The sequence below is a fragment of the Cricetulus griseus genome, chromosome 3, assembly GCF_003668045.3.
Source record: "Cricetulus griseus strain 17A/GY chromosome 3, alternate assembly CriGri-PICRH-1.0, whole genome shotgun sequence".
NCBI classification, from domain to species: domain Eukaryota; kingdom Metazoa; phylum Chordata; class Mammalia; order Rodentia; family Cricetidae; genus Cricetulus; species Cricetulus griseus.
The window spans coordinates 187,609,022-187,626,517 of record NC_048596.1 but is presented as its reverse complement, the minus strand read 5'-3'; the positions used below and the strand labels follow the sequence as shown (position 1 = coordinate 187,626,517).

At 39.3% G+C, this 17,496-nt stretch overlaps 1 protein-coding gene across 1 annotated transcript in view; it reads left to right on the top strand.

The window, feature by feature from the left end:
- Window positions 1–17,496, top strand: part of Glg1 (golgi glycoprotein 1) — a 97,826-nt gene that overhangs the window by 47,958 nt on the left and 32,372 nt on the right. The window contains 7 exon segments of the mRNA NM_001244273.1: window positions 2,443–2,475; window positions 3,854–3,940; window positions 5,804–6,019; window positions 12,065–12,268; window positions 13,315–13,386; window positions 15,682–15,865; window positions 16,647–16,861. Coding sequence (NP_001231202.1) covers window positions 2,443–2,475; window positions 3,854–3,940; window positions 5,804–6,019; window positions 12,065–12,268; window positions 13,315–13,386; window positions 15,682–15,865; window positions 16,647–16,861 — 1,011 coding nt within the window.

The window sequence follows — 17,496 nt, the reverse complement described above, 5'->3', positions numbered from 1 at the left end:
AGGAGGATGAGGTCAGAGTGCTTTCTGTAAACAAGTTTTACCAGGTTGGGAAGTTTGAAAATTTTTCATAAAAGTTATAAAAAGTAGGGAAACTGACATTTCTGATGGAACTAGAGATTCATTCTGCTGAGCCATCTTCCACCCCAACATTCTGGTTTTTTTTTTCAGTATAGACATAGAAGAAATTTGAAAAACTAGGGCCTATAGAGAACCAGAATTGAATTCCTTCCCATCACCCACATCTGCAGTTTGCAACCACCGGTACCTTCAGTTCATCTGACCTCCTTGGGCATATGGTACACATGCAGACAAACAGATAAATGCATAAAATACTAAAACTTTGTTTTGTTTTGTTTTTAGAGGCAGGGTTTCTCTGTGGCTTTGGAGGCTATCCTGGCACTCACTCTGGAGACCAGGCTGGTCTCGAACTCACAGAGATCCTCTGCCTCCCGAGTGCTGGGATTAAAGGCGTGAGTCATCACGGCCCGGCAATACTAAAACTTTTTAAAAAGAAATTTGAGAAACAGTATACCTATTTGAAATGCAGTGTACGCATCATACAGCTTCCCTTAAAAAATGACATTAAATTTGTTTTTCTTTTAAAATAATATTTATTGTTTACATTTATATAAAAGCTATTTCCATTTCCAAAGAACTTTCCCCTATGTGATTTCCATCTTCCTCACAGCAATAACTAGCCATTCATACAGTTATGGATAAACTGTTCCATTTTGTTAGGCAGTAATTACAGATTTATTTTTACATCATTTACAACTGTGCTGTTTAACAGCAAGTTTTACTCTACTCTGTCTAGGCATTGATAGCAGATAAACTGACCTTCCTTTAGTGGCTCAGCTTTTAATGAGTTCTCACGCTCTCAAAACTGCCACAAGAGTTTTACTCCCACACCTCAAGCACATATAGCGGTTAAGCTAAGCCCCTGGACTTCAGACCTAAAGCATGTAAATGCAAATCCCAGCCCTTGTCACTTAGGCTTCTTAACCTCACCATTGCTTGTTCTCCTTCAGTTAACAAAAAAACAAAACAAACAACAGAAACAACAAACCTCAAAGAATGGTGAGATATGCCTTTAAAATCCCATCACTCTGGAAACAGGCAGGCAGATCTGGCAGGCAGTTCCTGACTAGCCAGAGCTAAAGAGAGAAAAAGTAGCCTTAGAATTAGAATAGGCAACAGTCAAATTCAAGTCAACAAACACTAGCACAAATTATTGATTCATAATAATAAATGGCAAAAATAGAAATGAAAGCTACTTTAATTTAAAAAAAAAAATTCAAGCTGAATGGTGGTGTTGCATGTCTTTAATCCCAGCACTCAGGAAGCAGAGGCAGGTGGATCTCTGTGTCATCCTGGTCTACAGGAATGCCTTGCTTTCAATTCCTAGTTCCTGGGTCTTGATAGTGGAAATATGTACATAAGGATATTCCTAAGGATATTCCTCTATTTGCTCTCTTTGTCAAGTTTTGTGTTTGTTTGTTTTTTGGATTTTTCAAGACAGGGCTTCTCTGTGTAGCTTTGGAGCCTGTCCTGGAATTCACTCTGTAGAGCAGGCTGGCCTCGAACTCATAGAGATCCACCTGCCTCTGTCACCACCACTATCTGACTTAGTTTTCTTTTTTCTTTTCTTTTCGTTTCTTTTTTTTTATGATGGTAGAAACTTTTTCACAGTTTTTTTTTAAACAATTTTATTTATTTATTATGTATACAGTCTTCTGCCTGCATGCCAGCAGAGGGTACCAGATCTCATTCAAGGTGGCTGTGAGCTACCGTGTGGTTGCCAGAAATTGAATTCAGGACCTCTGGAAGAAGTCAGTGCTCTTAACCACTGAGCCATCTCTCCAGTCCCTTAGTTTTCTTTTTTAATTGTTTTGCTTTTATATGTATTGTGATTTGCCTCCATCTATGTCTGTGCACCACATGTGTACAGTACTCATGGAATCCAGAAAAGGGCCTTAGATCCCCTGGAACTGCAGTTATAAATGGTTGTGGGCTACTATGTGGATGCTGGAAATTGAACCCAGGTCCTTGAGAGGAGCAGCCAGTGCTCTTAACTACTGAGCCATCTCTCCAGCCCCTCCTTTAGCATGCAAAATTAGAAAATACCATTGTAAAGAAAGAGTCCTTATGTTGCTGTTGTATTATTGCACTAGTATGCATTCCCACTTCTGCATTGTAGCACTGATAGAGAAGGGATTGTTTCTCATGTACCATTGTGGTACATTTGTCCTCAGGAATCTGGAAGGAGTGTCAGCTCCAGTATACTCCTTGGACTGAAGAGACAGACATATTTCATTAAGTATTCAGACTCTGGTTTTGACTTCATTTGTGTGATGTTTAAGAACTTGAAGGGTTGGAATTTTTAGTGTTTGTTTGTTTTAAACATCTTTCTCTTTGTTTTGTTTTTTTGTTTTTTCTTTCTAGCCCGAGAATGAAATTTCTTCAGACTGCAATCATGTAAGTATGATTTTTTTTAAAGATTTATTTATTTATTGTGTATACAGTATTCTGCCTGCATGTGTGCCTGCAGGCCAGAAGAGGGCACCAGATCTCATTATTGTGTGTTGTGAGCCACCATATAGTGCTGAGAATTGAACTCAGGACCTCTGGAAGAACAGCCAGTGTGCTCTTAACCTGTGAGCCATCTCACCAGCCCAATAAGTATGAATTTTCAGTAACTCACCATATGTGCTTTATAAATATAATGAAAGATTTTGGGAAGCTTTTTGATCTTTTTCTGGAAACTATATTTTCTCTGATTCTATGAGTTTTAAAAGGATGTTATAAGCCTTGTTTAAGGAGCCTTGTAAATACTATCTTGTTGTAAGAAACCCTAAGGTCAAAGAAAACAGATATGCCAGGGTGGTGGTTAAACTCAGCAGGCAAAACTCCCGTACACATTAAAGAAATAAAAAGCAAAACCAAACAACTCTAAAGTAAACCATGTAACAAAGGGTCAATCAAATGTTTTCAGGGAATGAAGACATATTCCTGGAAACTAGAATCTGAGCAACTCTCCTTAAGGTTGATCTGTGAAAAGCACTGTTCAGTGAATTCTCAGACAAACTCCACCACATCTGAGCATTTAAGGCAGACTTTTTGGAAGCAGATGTTTTCTCCAAAACTTTATCAGGGACTTTAATATTTAGGGTTTTTGTTTGTTTGTTTGTTTGGTGTTTTGGTGGTGGTTTTTGGTTTTTTTGAAATAGGGTCTCTCTCTGTAGCCCTCACTGTCCTGGAACTTCCTCTGTAGAACAGGCTGTTCTTGAACTCGGAGATCTTCCTGCCTTCCAAGTGCTGAGACTAAAGACCTGTGCCACTACCACCGAGCTACTTTTTTTCTTGATACCACATAATTTAGAATTTTTTAGTTTCAGTTAAGTGTGTCTGTGTGTGGGTTTGTGTGGATGGTACAGTGTCCATGGAGGTCAGAAAAGAGTATCAGATGTCCTGGAGTTGGAGTTATAGTTAGGAGCCTCAGAACCTGAGTTCTGAGAGCTAAACTCTAGTCTTCTGCATGAGCAGTAAGTGTTCTTAATACTGAGCCATTTCTCTAGCCCATGTACCTCATAATTTTAATTCATAGTTTTAAAAACATCATTTAGGAGGAAAGAAAAAAGAATTATCTGGATGGTGGATGCTCATTTAATTGTTTGTATATATTTTTTTGCTTTTTACCTGTGAATGTGATGACTTTGTGTGTTACTGGAAATGTAAATATGCTTTATATGTATTACTAGATTTGTCATTTATAATAATCACTGATGACAAATTTCATGTTGTTGTAACCAGAGGGTTTTTGTTTTGTTTTGTTTTCTTCCTCTCTTGAACCCAGTTGTTGTGGAATTACAAGCTGAACCTGACTACTGATCCCAAATTTGAATCTGTGGCCAGAGAGGTTTGCAAGTCAACTATATCAGAGGTAAAGTATGAAGTAGTTTTGTGGATATTGTGATTTATAAGACAAAGTAGAATCTGTTGGCCACCCTGCTTAAAGGAAATGACTAAACTAATTGCTTTGCTTTCCTTGGAGTTCTCATCTGCTTTGGTTGTGATACAAGAAGGATGTTTACACTTCTTTTTGTGACTACCCACTGAAACAGTATGATGAAGTCGTTTGTTTTTGTTGGTTTTGGTGGTTGTTGTTGTTTTGTTTGTTTCTTGTGGGGGTTCTTTGGTTTTTGTGGTTTGTTTGTTTGTCTTTTTTTTTTTTTTTTTTTTGAGACAGGGTTTCTCTGTGTAGCTCTGGCAGTCCCAGAACTCACTATGCAGAACAGGTGGGCCTCGAACTCAAGAGATCCTCCTGCCTCTACCTCTTGAGTGCCATGATTAAAGGTGTGTGCCACCACCACCTCCATTGTCCTTAAGCTTGGATTCTACTAAGTTCAGGAATATATATCTAAATCCATAGTTTATTGAGATCACATTACATTATGTCTTCTCTCCTCTCCTTTGGCCATAAGGTTTATCCAGTGATAGTGGTTGGCTGTGTAGCTTGGCCTTCAGATCTGCATGTTTTCCAGACCTACTATTTAGATTTTTGTTCACTGCATTCTTGCATGGTTAAAAGGATCCCTTTGTTAGCTAAGGGTATAGATGTTAACAGCTCTTTTTATTCCATTTAGAAAAGAGTTCTAGCTAGGCCATGGTGGCACACACCTTTAATCCCAGCCCTTTGGGGGAGACAGAGGCAGGCATATCTTTGAGTTTGAGCCCAGCCTGGTGTTTGTAGTGAGTTCCAGGACAGCCTGGGCTCTTTAGAGAAACTGTCTAAAGTGGGGGAGGGAGGTGAGGGGGATTTCCACAATTTTTTTGTTTGAATGGTGGATTGAGGAAAACACATTTACTGGCTTATTGTAAATGACATTTGAAAGGATATAGACCATTGGTCCTCAACCTTCCAGTGCTGCAACTGTTTGATACAGTTCCTCATGTTCTGGTATCCATACAATTATTTTCATTGCTACTTCACTACTGTAATTTTACTACTGTTATGATATCTGCTTTCTGATGGGTCTTAGGTGACCCCTGTGAAAGGGTCCTTTGACACCCATCCCAAGGAGTCACGACCCATAGGTTGAGAACCACTGATAGATGAAGAGATACATATGTCAAGGTTTAAGAGAAAAGCCTCAATTGTGCACCTTTGCTAGTGCTCCACCCTCTAGGGATCTGCATGTCTAGCTATCTAGAAACTCCTAAACCTGTTCTTCTGGTTTTATGGAGACTTCATTGTATATCTAATATTAAAGTGGATGGGAAAATCCAGCCATGCCTGTCAGCATTCTTCTTGGCCTCTGGAGCATTCCCGACTCCATAGAATAAGAGGGAAGGATAGTTCAGGAGTTCAGAGAATGCAATAGCCACCTTCCAGTATTGAAAGACAAGAAGTATTAGGGCTTCTATGACCTGAATCAGGAAAGAGAAATCCTAGTTTCTAAGGCCCTGCTTGGGCAAGGGAGTTATGAGGAACCATACATAGGTAAGAGCCAAATTCTTTACCATTTCATGAAATAACACTATCTTTCCTTAAAACCAATGTATTTCTAAACATCCTCCTTTTTGTCTCCTATGTAAAGAGCTTTTAATGTCTGAACTCAGGAGGCAGAAGCAGGTTGATCTCTGAGTTGAAGGTTAGCCTGCTACCTAGAGAGTTCCAGGCTAGCTAGAGCTGCACAGGAAGATATTATCTCCAGCAATAATAATAACAAAATAAGTTTCTTGCTTGGAATATGGTCTCTTGATTTAATATGTGTAAAGTAGCTACTTTTTTTTTTTTTAACAGATTAAAGAATGTGCTGAAGAACCAGTTGGTAAAGGTTACATGGTTTCTTGCTTGGTGGATCACCGAGGCAACATAACTGAATATCAGTGTCACCAATACATTACCAAAATGACAGCTATCATCTTCAGTGATTACCGATTGATTTGTGGCTTCATGGATGACTGCAAAAATGACATCAACCTTTTGAAATGTGGAAGTATTCGCCTTGGTGAAAAGGTATCTATTACATCTATTTCTCCAATGAATCTATGAACTTGGTAAATGAAAACTATTGTATAACTCACATGGGAGAAAACTAGGACTTAAGGTGATCTAAAAGTTTAAATTAAAAGAAAATTGTACAGATACTTCCTATGATTCAAGACTGATTGACTTAGGATGTTTTCTGGGTTTGTAAGGGAATATTTCAGTATTTATATTAGCTATTTCTCATGTTGCTGTAACAAAATAGCTAACAGAAGCAATTTAAGGAAGGAAGGATGGTTTTATTTGGGTTCCTGAGCAGATATAATACAGTGAGACCCTGGGCTGATTGGTTGTGTTCCACCCACTGTTAGGAAACAGAGAGACAATACCTCTCTCCCATTCTCTCTCTCTCTCTCTCTCTCTCTCTCTCTCTCTCTCTCTCTCTCTTTCTCTCAGTTCAGGACCTTTGCACCCTTTTTCAAAATAGTATTCTTTGACGACTTTCGGTTAAACTGATCTGGAAACACCTTCACAGACATACCCAGAGGTTTATCCCCCTAAGTGAATCTAAATCACATCAAGTTACCAGTTAAAATTTATCATCACTTACCCTGCTGTGGTGATGCACACCTTTAATCTCAATACTTAGGAAGCAGAGGCAGGCAGATCTCTGTGTCGTTTGAGACCATCCTGGTCTACAGAGTGAGTTCCAGAACAGCCAGGGCTACACAGAGAAACTCTGTCTTGAAAAACCAAAAAAATAAAAAAATAAAAAACACAAAGCTTCATCATCACTGTATTCACTGTATTGTTTTCTACTAGTCAGAAGTTTCGTCCTCCTTAGTACAACTGTTTTTATGTTTGAAATTATTAGTCCAGTGGTTCTCAACCTTCCTAATGCTATGGCACTTTAATACAGTTCCTCGTGTTGTGGTGACCCCAACATAAAGTTATTTTCATTGCTACTTCATAACTGTAATTTTGCTACTATTAATTGTAATGTAAATATCTGTTTTCTGGTAGGTTGAAAACCATTGTATTAGTCTATTAAACAGGATGTCACAGTGGGCATCTGGTTCTGGATTTGTTTGTTCAGCAAAAATGAAAGCTATTCATGAAAAATAATGAATAACATGGGAGAGGTACTCAAAGACATAGCATCAGATTTTAATTGCTAGTGGTCGTAAATCTTGACTAGGACCCAAGAAGGAGAAGAACCCATTGTTTCTTTGTCCTCTCTTTGTTTATGATTTGCATACATCTTTGACAAGTGGATCATTTGTGTTAGGTCCCTGTAGCTGAAATGAAGGATTTAGTGCTGAGTTTTGTCTGCCTGTCAGCAAACCTTAGTGTTTTTACACATCAGCATAGGTTCCTGTTCCCTCTTGTCAGTGTCTCTAAGTCAACCTTAAAAGCTCTATAATCTTGACATGAAGCTTTCAGGCAACTAAAGAAAGGCTGGTTTCATTTGTCTTTCTTAACTAAAAATGGCACAAAAACATTTGAGTCACCCTGGTAAATTTAGGAAGCTCCTCTGGCTTCATTTAGGGTGTTAGGGATTACATCTGATTCAAAACCTGAGTCATTTTAAAATCTTCACACTAGTGCCCCTGACACACTTTTCAGGAATCTTGATGATACTTTTTTTTACATTGTGTTCAGTGATCATACAGTATAGTTCCATTTTATGGTTGTTTTACCTATTGCCTGTCAGATCAAGAGCTGATTAGCTCCCTTGCCTGTCTGAATTACCAGTATAAAACCTGTTCTCATGCTGGTTGTTGGTGGTGCATGCCTTTAATCTTAGCACTTCAGGGAGGCAGAGGCCGGGGGATCTGTGAGTTCAAGGCCAGCCTGGTTTACAGAGCAAGTTCCAGAATGGCCAAAGCTACACAGAGAAACCCAAGTTTCTAAGTCTGTAGTGGCTGGAGTTGAAGGCCAAGACAGATTGTCTATTTGGATGTAATAAAATAACAAAGACCAGCTTCCTTGAACCTCCAGGTGTAGTACACTTTTATCATTTTTATCTTTTGTCGTTATTTTTGCCTGATTGTTTTGAGACAAACTAATATGTATGTATATAGCCTTAGGCTAGTTTCCCAAATGCTATGATTATAGATGTTTACCAACATACCCAGTTCTTTTTTATCTTTTGATATATAACTACCAATTAAGTAAAATTTCTGTTCATACTAGATCCATATTCACATGCCAGGTTTTCTTTGGCTTAAGTGCAGAGATATGGGCTCAGCCTACCTCATAGGAAAAAAACCACTATCCTTCCAATGTAATTTCCTCTAGAGCCACAGGCATGTTTAATCCTCTAAGGCCAAACTTCAAATTTGCTGCCACTGAAAGTGACCTACAAGGATCAGAGAAGAAAGGATTCATGGCTAATCTGTCTTCACCCCTCCTCTGTAAAGTATGTAAAATAATATTGTAATGTTTGACTTTAGTGATTTTTTTTCCCAAAATGAATTTTAGAACAAAGAAGATATATTATCAAAACCTTTTGCATTTTCTAAGTAAATGTCAGAATGAAAGGGCAAGTTTCTAGAAGTAGAAGTATAAATGAGTCACATCAGGAAGAAAAATGGGGTGCCTGTGTGGACCTTTGCTACAGTATCACTGCTTCGCACTTTTGTTACTTGTATCATTTTAGTATTTCCGATGTTTAATCAACTACCTTGAATAGTTCAAACAGTCTTTTCCTTCAGTCCACTAAAGTAATCACAGGAAACATCAGGAACTTCACACTAGAGAATTGTTTATACAAAGGAAAAGTTCAGCTCTTCCTTACTATCTGAGATTAGTGTTGGTGGTGGTAGTTGAGGACAAGGAATGAGGGAAAGAAAAACACCCATCAGACTTCTCAATGTGTATCAAGACAGTGAGGATTTTTCAGACAGACTTTTTTCGTGTGTGTGTGTGTGTGTGTGTGTGTGTGTGTGTGTGTGTGTGTGTGTGTGTGTGTGTAATATACATATGAAAACCATGTGTGGGGCATATAATTAATTAAAATATTAAAATTTATTGGGATTTAAAGAGTATTCGATGCTCTTAGAGAGGATCTGGATTCAGTTTTCAGCATCCATGTCAGTCAGCTCACAACTAACTCCTGCTCCAGGGGATTTAATGCACTGGCACTCACATGTATAGCCCCCTGCACTCAAACACACACACACACACACACACACACACACACACACACACACACACACACACACACACACACACACACACTCTCTCTCTCTCTCCCACCCCTTGGTTTAATCTGCAGCTGGGTGTGGTGGTTCACACCTTTAATCCCAGCACTTGGGAGGCAGAGGCAGGTGGATCTCTATGAGTTTGAGGCCAGCCTGGTCTACACAGTGAGTTCCAGGACAGGCTCCAAAGCTACACAGAGAAACCCTGTCTCCAAAAAAAAAACTCTAGCACCATGCATATTAAAGAAATTTTGCTGAGTGTGGTGGTAGATATGTCTCTAGTCCTAGCACATTAGAAGTAGAGGCCAGCAGATCTCTTGAGTTCAAGGCCAGCATGGTCTACACAGTGAGTTCCAGGACAGTTGGAGCTACATAGTGAGACCCTGTCTCCACAAAATAATAATTCTGAACATTTTATAGAATATATATATATATATATATATATATATATATATATATATCATTTGGTAGGGGGTTGCATGTATATATAATGTGTATTCATGTATGTATGCTTGCTCATGTATGTACATGCATGGGGGACAGAGGTTGATGTTGGTGTCTTCCTCAGTCTTTTTCCATCTTAAATATTGAGGCAGGATCTCTCACTTGAATCCCAAGCGTACTGCTTCATCTAGTCTAGATAGCCACCAGGGATCTCTTCTCTACCTCTCCAAGGCTGGGATTACAGATAGGCCACTGAGTCAACCTGGCCTTTATGTGAGTACTGGAGATCCCAACTCTGGACCTCATGCTTACACAGCAAGGACTTTACCTGCTTTTTTTCTCTTTTTAGCTTTATTTAATGTGCTTTGGTATGAAGGGGTCAGATCCCCTTGAACTAGAGTTACAGACAGTTGGAAGCTGCTATGTGGGTGCTGGGAATTGAACTCCAGGCTCTCTGGAAGAACAGTCAATGTTCTTAACTGCTGAGCCATTTATCCAACACCCCCCCCCCTTTCTTTTTTTAAAATGAAGCTTCGTGTAGCACAGGCTGGCATGGAACTTGCTCAGTAGCAGAAACTGTCCTTGAACTCCTGATTCTTTTGCTTCAACTTTTGATAGGATTATAGACTGTGTCACTCTGTGGTTTATATAGTCCCAGGGTTGGAACCTAGAGCCTTTCGTATGCTACATACTCTACTATCTAAGCCACATCCTCAATACACCTTCCTTTTTCCTTTCTGTGTTTTTTGCTGTTAAACAAACAGAATTTCACATTTACCCAGACTGACCTCAACCTTACTATATAGCCAGTATATACTATATACTATATAGCTTTAAACACACCTGATCCTCCTGCCTCTACCTCCAAGTTAGTGTAGTGCTAAGATTGTAGACCCTTGCTAGTATGTCCAGTAAGCTCCATAGTGATACACACACACACACACACACACATACACACACACCCCCCTGTGCTGGAGATTGAATCCATGAGCCGTGTATACTAGATAAGCACTCCAACACTGAGCTACATTTCAACCTTAGACATACAATCATCATTGTCAAATATTTGTGTGTAATTCACTAAATCACTAAATGGACAGAACCAAATAGCATAAGAACTCAGCGTAACTTTTCAGATATCTTTATTTTGAAAAAGTAGCTGGGCCAGGTGGTGGTTTAATCCCAGCACTTGGGAGGCAGAGGCAGGTGGATCTCTGTGAGTTTTAGGCCAGCCTGGTCTACAGAGTGAGTTCCAGGACAGCCAGTGCTACACAGTGTTACACCTGCCTCAAAAAACCAAAAAAAAAAAAAAAAAAAAAAAAAAAGGTAGCTGGGTGTGGTAGTAATGTCAGTAATCCCAGTGCTTGTTTTTATGTGTTTGTTTGTCTGCTTGTTTATCTCTCTCAGTCTGCCTCCTCCTCTACCCCCCTCTGTGTGATGGCACAGGTGGAGGTCAGAGGAAAACTTGGGAATCATTTCTCTCTCACTGTGTATATATACACCAAGGATTGAATTTAGGGCATGGGGCTTGGTGGCAAATCTTCTTTACCCACTGAGTCACCTCACCTGACCCATCAGTTTGTTACCTTTCAAACTTGATTGAAAGCACTGTTAAAGGTGAGTGAATAGATGCTTCTGTGTCAACATAAACTGTTCGTAACAATGGGTTAATGTCATTTCTTAAGAATTTCTGCCCATACATATACAAACTAAATAAATAATGTAATTAGAAAAATGTAAAGCCTACTATTTTAATGGGGTGGGTCCTGACATTTAAACCATAAAAATATAAAAGTTCAAGCCCTAATTTTTAGTGTTAAGCTATACCAAAATTCCTAGGTTTTTGGCACTGGAGAGATGACTCTGGTTAAGAACTCTTGCTGCTCTTGCAGAAGACCAGAATTCAATTCCCAACATCAGTGTTAGACAGTTCTCAAGCATCTGTCACTCCAGCTCCAGGGTATCTGATGCCTTCTTCTGACCTCTGCATGACCCCATACATATATGCAAATACAGATGCACACATACAAATAAATAGAACTTTTTCTTGAAATCTTAAGAATTTCCAAGAATCTTATTTTCCGGGGTGTGTGTGTGTGTGTGTGTGTGTGTGTAGAGAGAGAGAGAGACACAGACCCATGGAGTCCAGGAGGCTTTGAATCTCCTGGAGCTGGAGTTCAGAGCAATTATGAATCACCAACATAAGAGGTAGGAATTGAACCCAGAACCCCTGCTAGACCAGAATGTGTTCCTTAACTGCTGAGCCATCTCTCTAGCTCACACACACACACACACACACACACACACACACACACACACACACACACACACACACACACACACACACACCCTTACTTTTTTTAAAGAACAAATGTTTATTTAATCTCTATATGGTGAAAGTTTTAAAATATCCTTGCTATTTTAGGATGCACATTCACAAGGTGAGGTGGTGTCCTGTTTGGAAAAAGGCCTGGTGAAAGAAGCAGAAGAAAAAGAGCCCAAGATTCAAGTTTCTGAACTCTGCAAGAAAGCTATTCTCCGTGTGGCTGAGCTGTCCTCAGATGACTTTCATTTAGACCGGCATTTGTATTTTGCTTGCCGAGATGATCGGGAGCGCTTTTGTGAAAATGTGAGTCACTATGAAGCTGTTTTTCCTTTCTTTTTAAGTATCTGTAGTACTGTATTCCAGAATGAAATACACCATCACAAATAGGAAAGCCACTAAAGTAGAAGATGGAATTAGTCCCAAGGTACAAAAAATAGTATTGGTTGCTCAGTGTTGAAGATATAACATCTAACTAAGTTTGTTTCTGACAGTCTTAACACTTTCTGCTTTCTCTCATCTTGTAATTTCAGTTCTTTTTTTTTTAAAGACAGGTTCTCTCTATATGGCCTTGGCTGTTCTGGAAGTCACTATGTAGTCCAGGCTGATCTTACAGAGATCCATGTGCCTCTGTCTTCCGAGTGCTGGGATTAAAGGCATGCTACACACAATTTTAGGTCTTGAAAACCTATTTTATCTGCAGTGTGTTGGTGGCAAACACCTTTATTCCCAGCACTCAGGAGGAAGGGGCAGTTGCATCTCTCTGAGTTTGACACCAGCTTGGTATAAAGAGTTGCAGAACAGCCAGGACTATGTAGAGAGACCCTATCTCCAAAAAAAAATGGAAATCTGTTTTATTTATAAGAATCTTTGCTTACCAGGAAGTCCTATTAATGTCCTATGGCTAAAGCTCTGGTAGCCATGTGTGATGGCAGAGACTGGTGGATCTTGTGAATTTGAGGCTGGCCTCGTCTAGAGAGTTTCAGGACAACTAGGGCTGCACAGAGAAACCCTGTCTCAAAACAAACAAACAATGTTATCTAACTTTAAAACCCTACCCTTGGATGGAGCCTGTTGATTCATGAGACAACTTTTCATCCCTATCTATCTACATTTCCCTGCTTCCTTACTTTTTTCTTTCCTTTGCTTCCTTCTTTTTTTTTCTGTGAGGAGGGTTGAATGCAGTTACCTTTGTATACACTTCACTGATCTCAACAAAGGACTGAGTCACCTGTATGCCCTCCCTTTCTGCCTGCCATTTTGAATTTTTAGTTAAGGTTCTGTATAAGACTGGGAATATCATAGAATAACTACTTGGCTAATAGTAATAATGTGTATGTTTTATCTTACAGACACAAGCTGGTGAAGGAAGAGTATATAAATGCCTTTTTAACCATAAATTTGAAGAATCCATGAGTGAAAAGGTACCACTTTGAAGGGACTATTGTTTTACTAATTCATAATGCTTCAATAAACTTTTGTTTCTTTTTTGGCTTAGGTTTGGGTGATTGTTTCTGGAACATAGTCTCATACCCCAGACTGTCCTCAAACTCAATATGGAGCCAAGGGTGACTTTGAAGTCCTGATCCTTTTTCTTTTATCTCCCAAGTTCTGGGATTAGCATATGCCACCACTCCTGGCTTTCATCAAACTCTATTACACAGTTGTCTTGTGGTTTCAAAACACCACCCACATACTCACCAAGTATCAGAGGGTGGTCAGTCAAGTTTCTTATATAAAATAGCATACTGTGTGTATAACAACCTATGTACATTCTCCTGTGAACTTTAAGTGTCTAGATTGCTTAAAATAACTCACATCCTGGGTGGTTTTGGCAAACACCTTTCTTTAATCCCAGCACTCAGGAGGCAGAGGCAAGTAAATTTCTTGATTTTGAAGCCAGCCTGATCTACAAACTTAGTTCCAGGACAGCCAGGGCTACATTGAGGGACCCTGTCTTGAAAAACCAGAGAGAGAGAGAGAGAGAGAGAGAGAGAGAGAGAGAGAGAGAGAGAGAGAGAGAATACTTATATACCTCACATAATGTGGATGATAGTTGCTACGTTATATTGTTTAGGGGATAATGACTAGAAGATCATCTGTATATAATTGCTACAAACACAATTTTCTTTTTCCAAAATAATTCCAATCTATGGATCCACAGAACTGACTTTACTAAGGTATGAATGAATGATAAAGCATATTCCCTCCAGAGCTGAGACACTTTTATGTACATAAAGTATATTTGGGCACCTAGTATGGAGGCATATGACTGTGATACCCTCACTTAGAAGGCTAAGGCAGGAGGATCTGAAGTTAGAGGCCAGTCTGGTTACATAGTAATACTCCATCTTAAAAAGCAAGTAAGGCCTGGTAAGATTGCTCAGAGGATAAAGGAACTTGCTGCCAAGCTAGATGACCTGAGTTCATCCCAGAATCCACATGATGAAGGAGAAACTCAACCTTTGCAGATTGACCTCTGACCTCCATATACATGTTGTAGTACAACCCTATCCCCCCATAAAGTAAATAAATAAATTAAAAAATAAACAACAAAATATATTTGTCTTAAAGCAAGCAATGAAGCTCAAATTGTGATACTTAAACAGTGAGAAGTCATTTGAGAGTAAAATTGGAGAAATTTTAAAATCAGAACATTCATGTCAGTTCTGCATACTCAGGTAATGTAGGCTAACCACACTAATATCCTTCACAGGTAGTCAGTTTTTTTAATTTTCAGTATTACCTCCTTAAATGTTCTTATTACCATTAGTCCTATCACTATATGGATACAAGAATCTTTTTTAACACTTTGAAAAGTAACTAATTTTGCAACCCATCTTTTGCTTTTTTATATAGCTGAAGTATTTATTGTCTTCAGAGTAAATAGAAAGTTCAGTTCAACAGAATATCCAATTATAATAACAGCTGTGGCTTCAGTTATGTTGTGAAATTTATACCAGGAGTATGGCTGAAGAAGAAAGAATACTTTGTGTCATGTTTAGTCTATTACTACCCACCAAGCATTATATGCTGCCCTTCAAGCAACAGTTAACTAATAGTTCACCACCAGATTCCAGAGTTTCCCATTGATTTACTCCTAAGTCTTTTCATACTATATTTATTTTTTATTTATCTATTTATTTATTTTTGGTTTTTCGAGACAGGGTTTCTCTGTAGCTTTGGAGTTTGTCCTGGAACTAGCTCTTGTAGACCAGGCTGGCCTCAAACTCACAAAGATCCTCCTGCCTCTGCCTCCCGAGTGCACTATTTATTATTTTTTATGTATGAATATTTTTCCTGGGTGTATGTATATGCACCATGTACATGCTGGCAGAAGTTAGAAGAGGGCTTCAGAATCCCTGGTACTGGACTTAATGGAATGCTGTGAGGTACCATGTAGATGATGGGAATGGAACCTGGGTCCTGTGGAAGGATTTACGTGCTCTTAACTGCTGAATCTTATCTCCAGACCCTAGAACCAGTTGGGTTTTTGTTGTTGTTGTTTTGTTTTGTTTTGTTTTGTTTTTCGAGACAGGGTTTCTCTGTGTAACAGCCCTGGCTGTCCTAGAACTCATCTAGAACTAGATTTTAAACAAACTTAGAGATAGGCATTTTGGTAAAAAGTGCAGTTGCTGACAAGCATGGTTCTGAGATTATGCTTCTCAGATAGCTGAAGTACGTTAAGTGGTCTCATTCTCCTTACACTCTTTCCTCAGTGTAGAGAAGCATTAACTACACGCCAAAAGCTCATTGCCCAGGACTATAAAGTCAGTTATTCATTGGCCAAATCCTGTAAGAGTGACTTGAAGAAATACCGATGTAATGTGGAAAACCTTCCTCGGTCCCGGGAAGCTAGGCTCTCCTACCTTCTGATGTGCCTGGAGTCAGCTGTGCACAGAGGTGATGCTTATTCCTTTACCCCTCTGCACTCCTTTCCCAGTTCCCATTCTGAAGCTTCTTGTATCTGTAATTAATTAGTAGTTTCCTTCAGACCTTTTAATTTGTAGGATGACTTCTGAATTGTTCTTTAGAAGAGTGGGTTTACATACTACATGACTTTTAGGTCAGAGTGATTTGACTTTAGATTATGACTGTCACTGAACTAACTGGCTGGGTAACTTACATGTTTAGGTTGGCAGAGTGGGAGTGGGTATTGTTGCTTTTTTTCAGTTTTCAACGATCACATTTATAGCTCAAAGACATGTTGTGAATATGTGAAGGATAGTCTTTTTTTCCACCAACTTTAGCTGTTTAGGGCAATAAGAATTGTTCTCTGGGTTTATTTACTGCCCCTAATAATTTTCTTATTGATAAGACATCTGGGGCTGTGGATATGTAGCTCAGTGGCTAAGTGCTATGTAACATGAATGAAACCATGAGTTCAACCCCCACATCAAAAAAGGAAAGAAAAAAAAAGGACTTCTTTTGGCAAGACATTTGTATTATTAGTTCATAAGCTCTGTAATATACAATCCTGCAGGATAAACCTGGGTCTCTGGAGACTGTTTGCTTTATGCTGCTGAAGCTTTTACCAAGTTCTAAGCATTCAATGTACATATTAATTCTATCCAGAAAGATTATGCCTTTTTTTTTTCCCAGACAGAAAATTGTGTTTTAATGTGTAGAGATTACTGGTCCTCAAGCTTACTTTTCCTAACTGTGTGACTTACCCCTAACATAGGGCGACAAGTGAGCAGTGAGTGCCAAGGGGAGATGTTAGATTATCGACGTATGCTGATGGAAGATTTCTCTCTGAGCCCTGAGATCATCCTGAGCTGCCGAGGGGAGATTGAACATCACTGCTCTGGATTACATCGCAAAGGGCGAACCCTCCACTGTCTGATGAAAGTAATTCGGGGTGAAAAAGGGAACCTTGGAATGAACTGCCAGCAGGCGGTAAGGCAAAATATTTCTGCTGTTACCTTGATTATTGTTTTAGGATTACTATTGCTGTGATGAAACACCATAACCAAAAGCTACCTGGGGAGAAAAGGGTTTATGTTAAATACTCTTTCACATCATAGTTCATTACTGAACAAAGTCAAGGCAGGAACTCAAGCAGCAATCTGGAGGCAGAAGCTGATGCAGAGGCTAATAGAGAATTGCTGCTTACTGGCTTGCCCTTTGTGGCTTGTTCAGCCTACTTTCTTATAGAACCCAGGACCACCTCCCCAGGGGTGGCACCCCCCACAATGGCCTGGGCCCTCTGACATCAATCACTAATTAAGGAAATGTCCTACAGGCTTACATACAGCCTAATCTTATGGAGGCATTTTCTCAGTTGAGGCTGCCTTCTCTCAAATGAGTCCAAGTGTCAAGTTGACATAAAACTAGTCAGAACTACTGTCACAATTTATCAGCCAAGGAGCCTTTACCTGTCAGGCAGTTTCTCTGGAGTACTTCTGACATCAGAATCAGCATGAGTTACTAATGATAGACACAAATATTGTTCCTGTGAGCAGGTTTTAATTAGGATATACAAGTTGCTACACAACAAAGCTTGAATCATAATCAATAAAAACAGCTCTGGA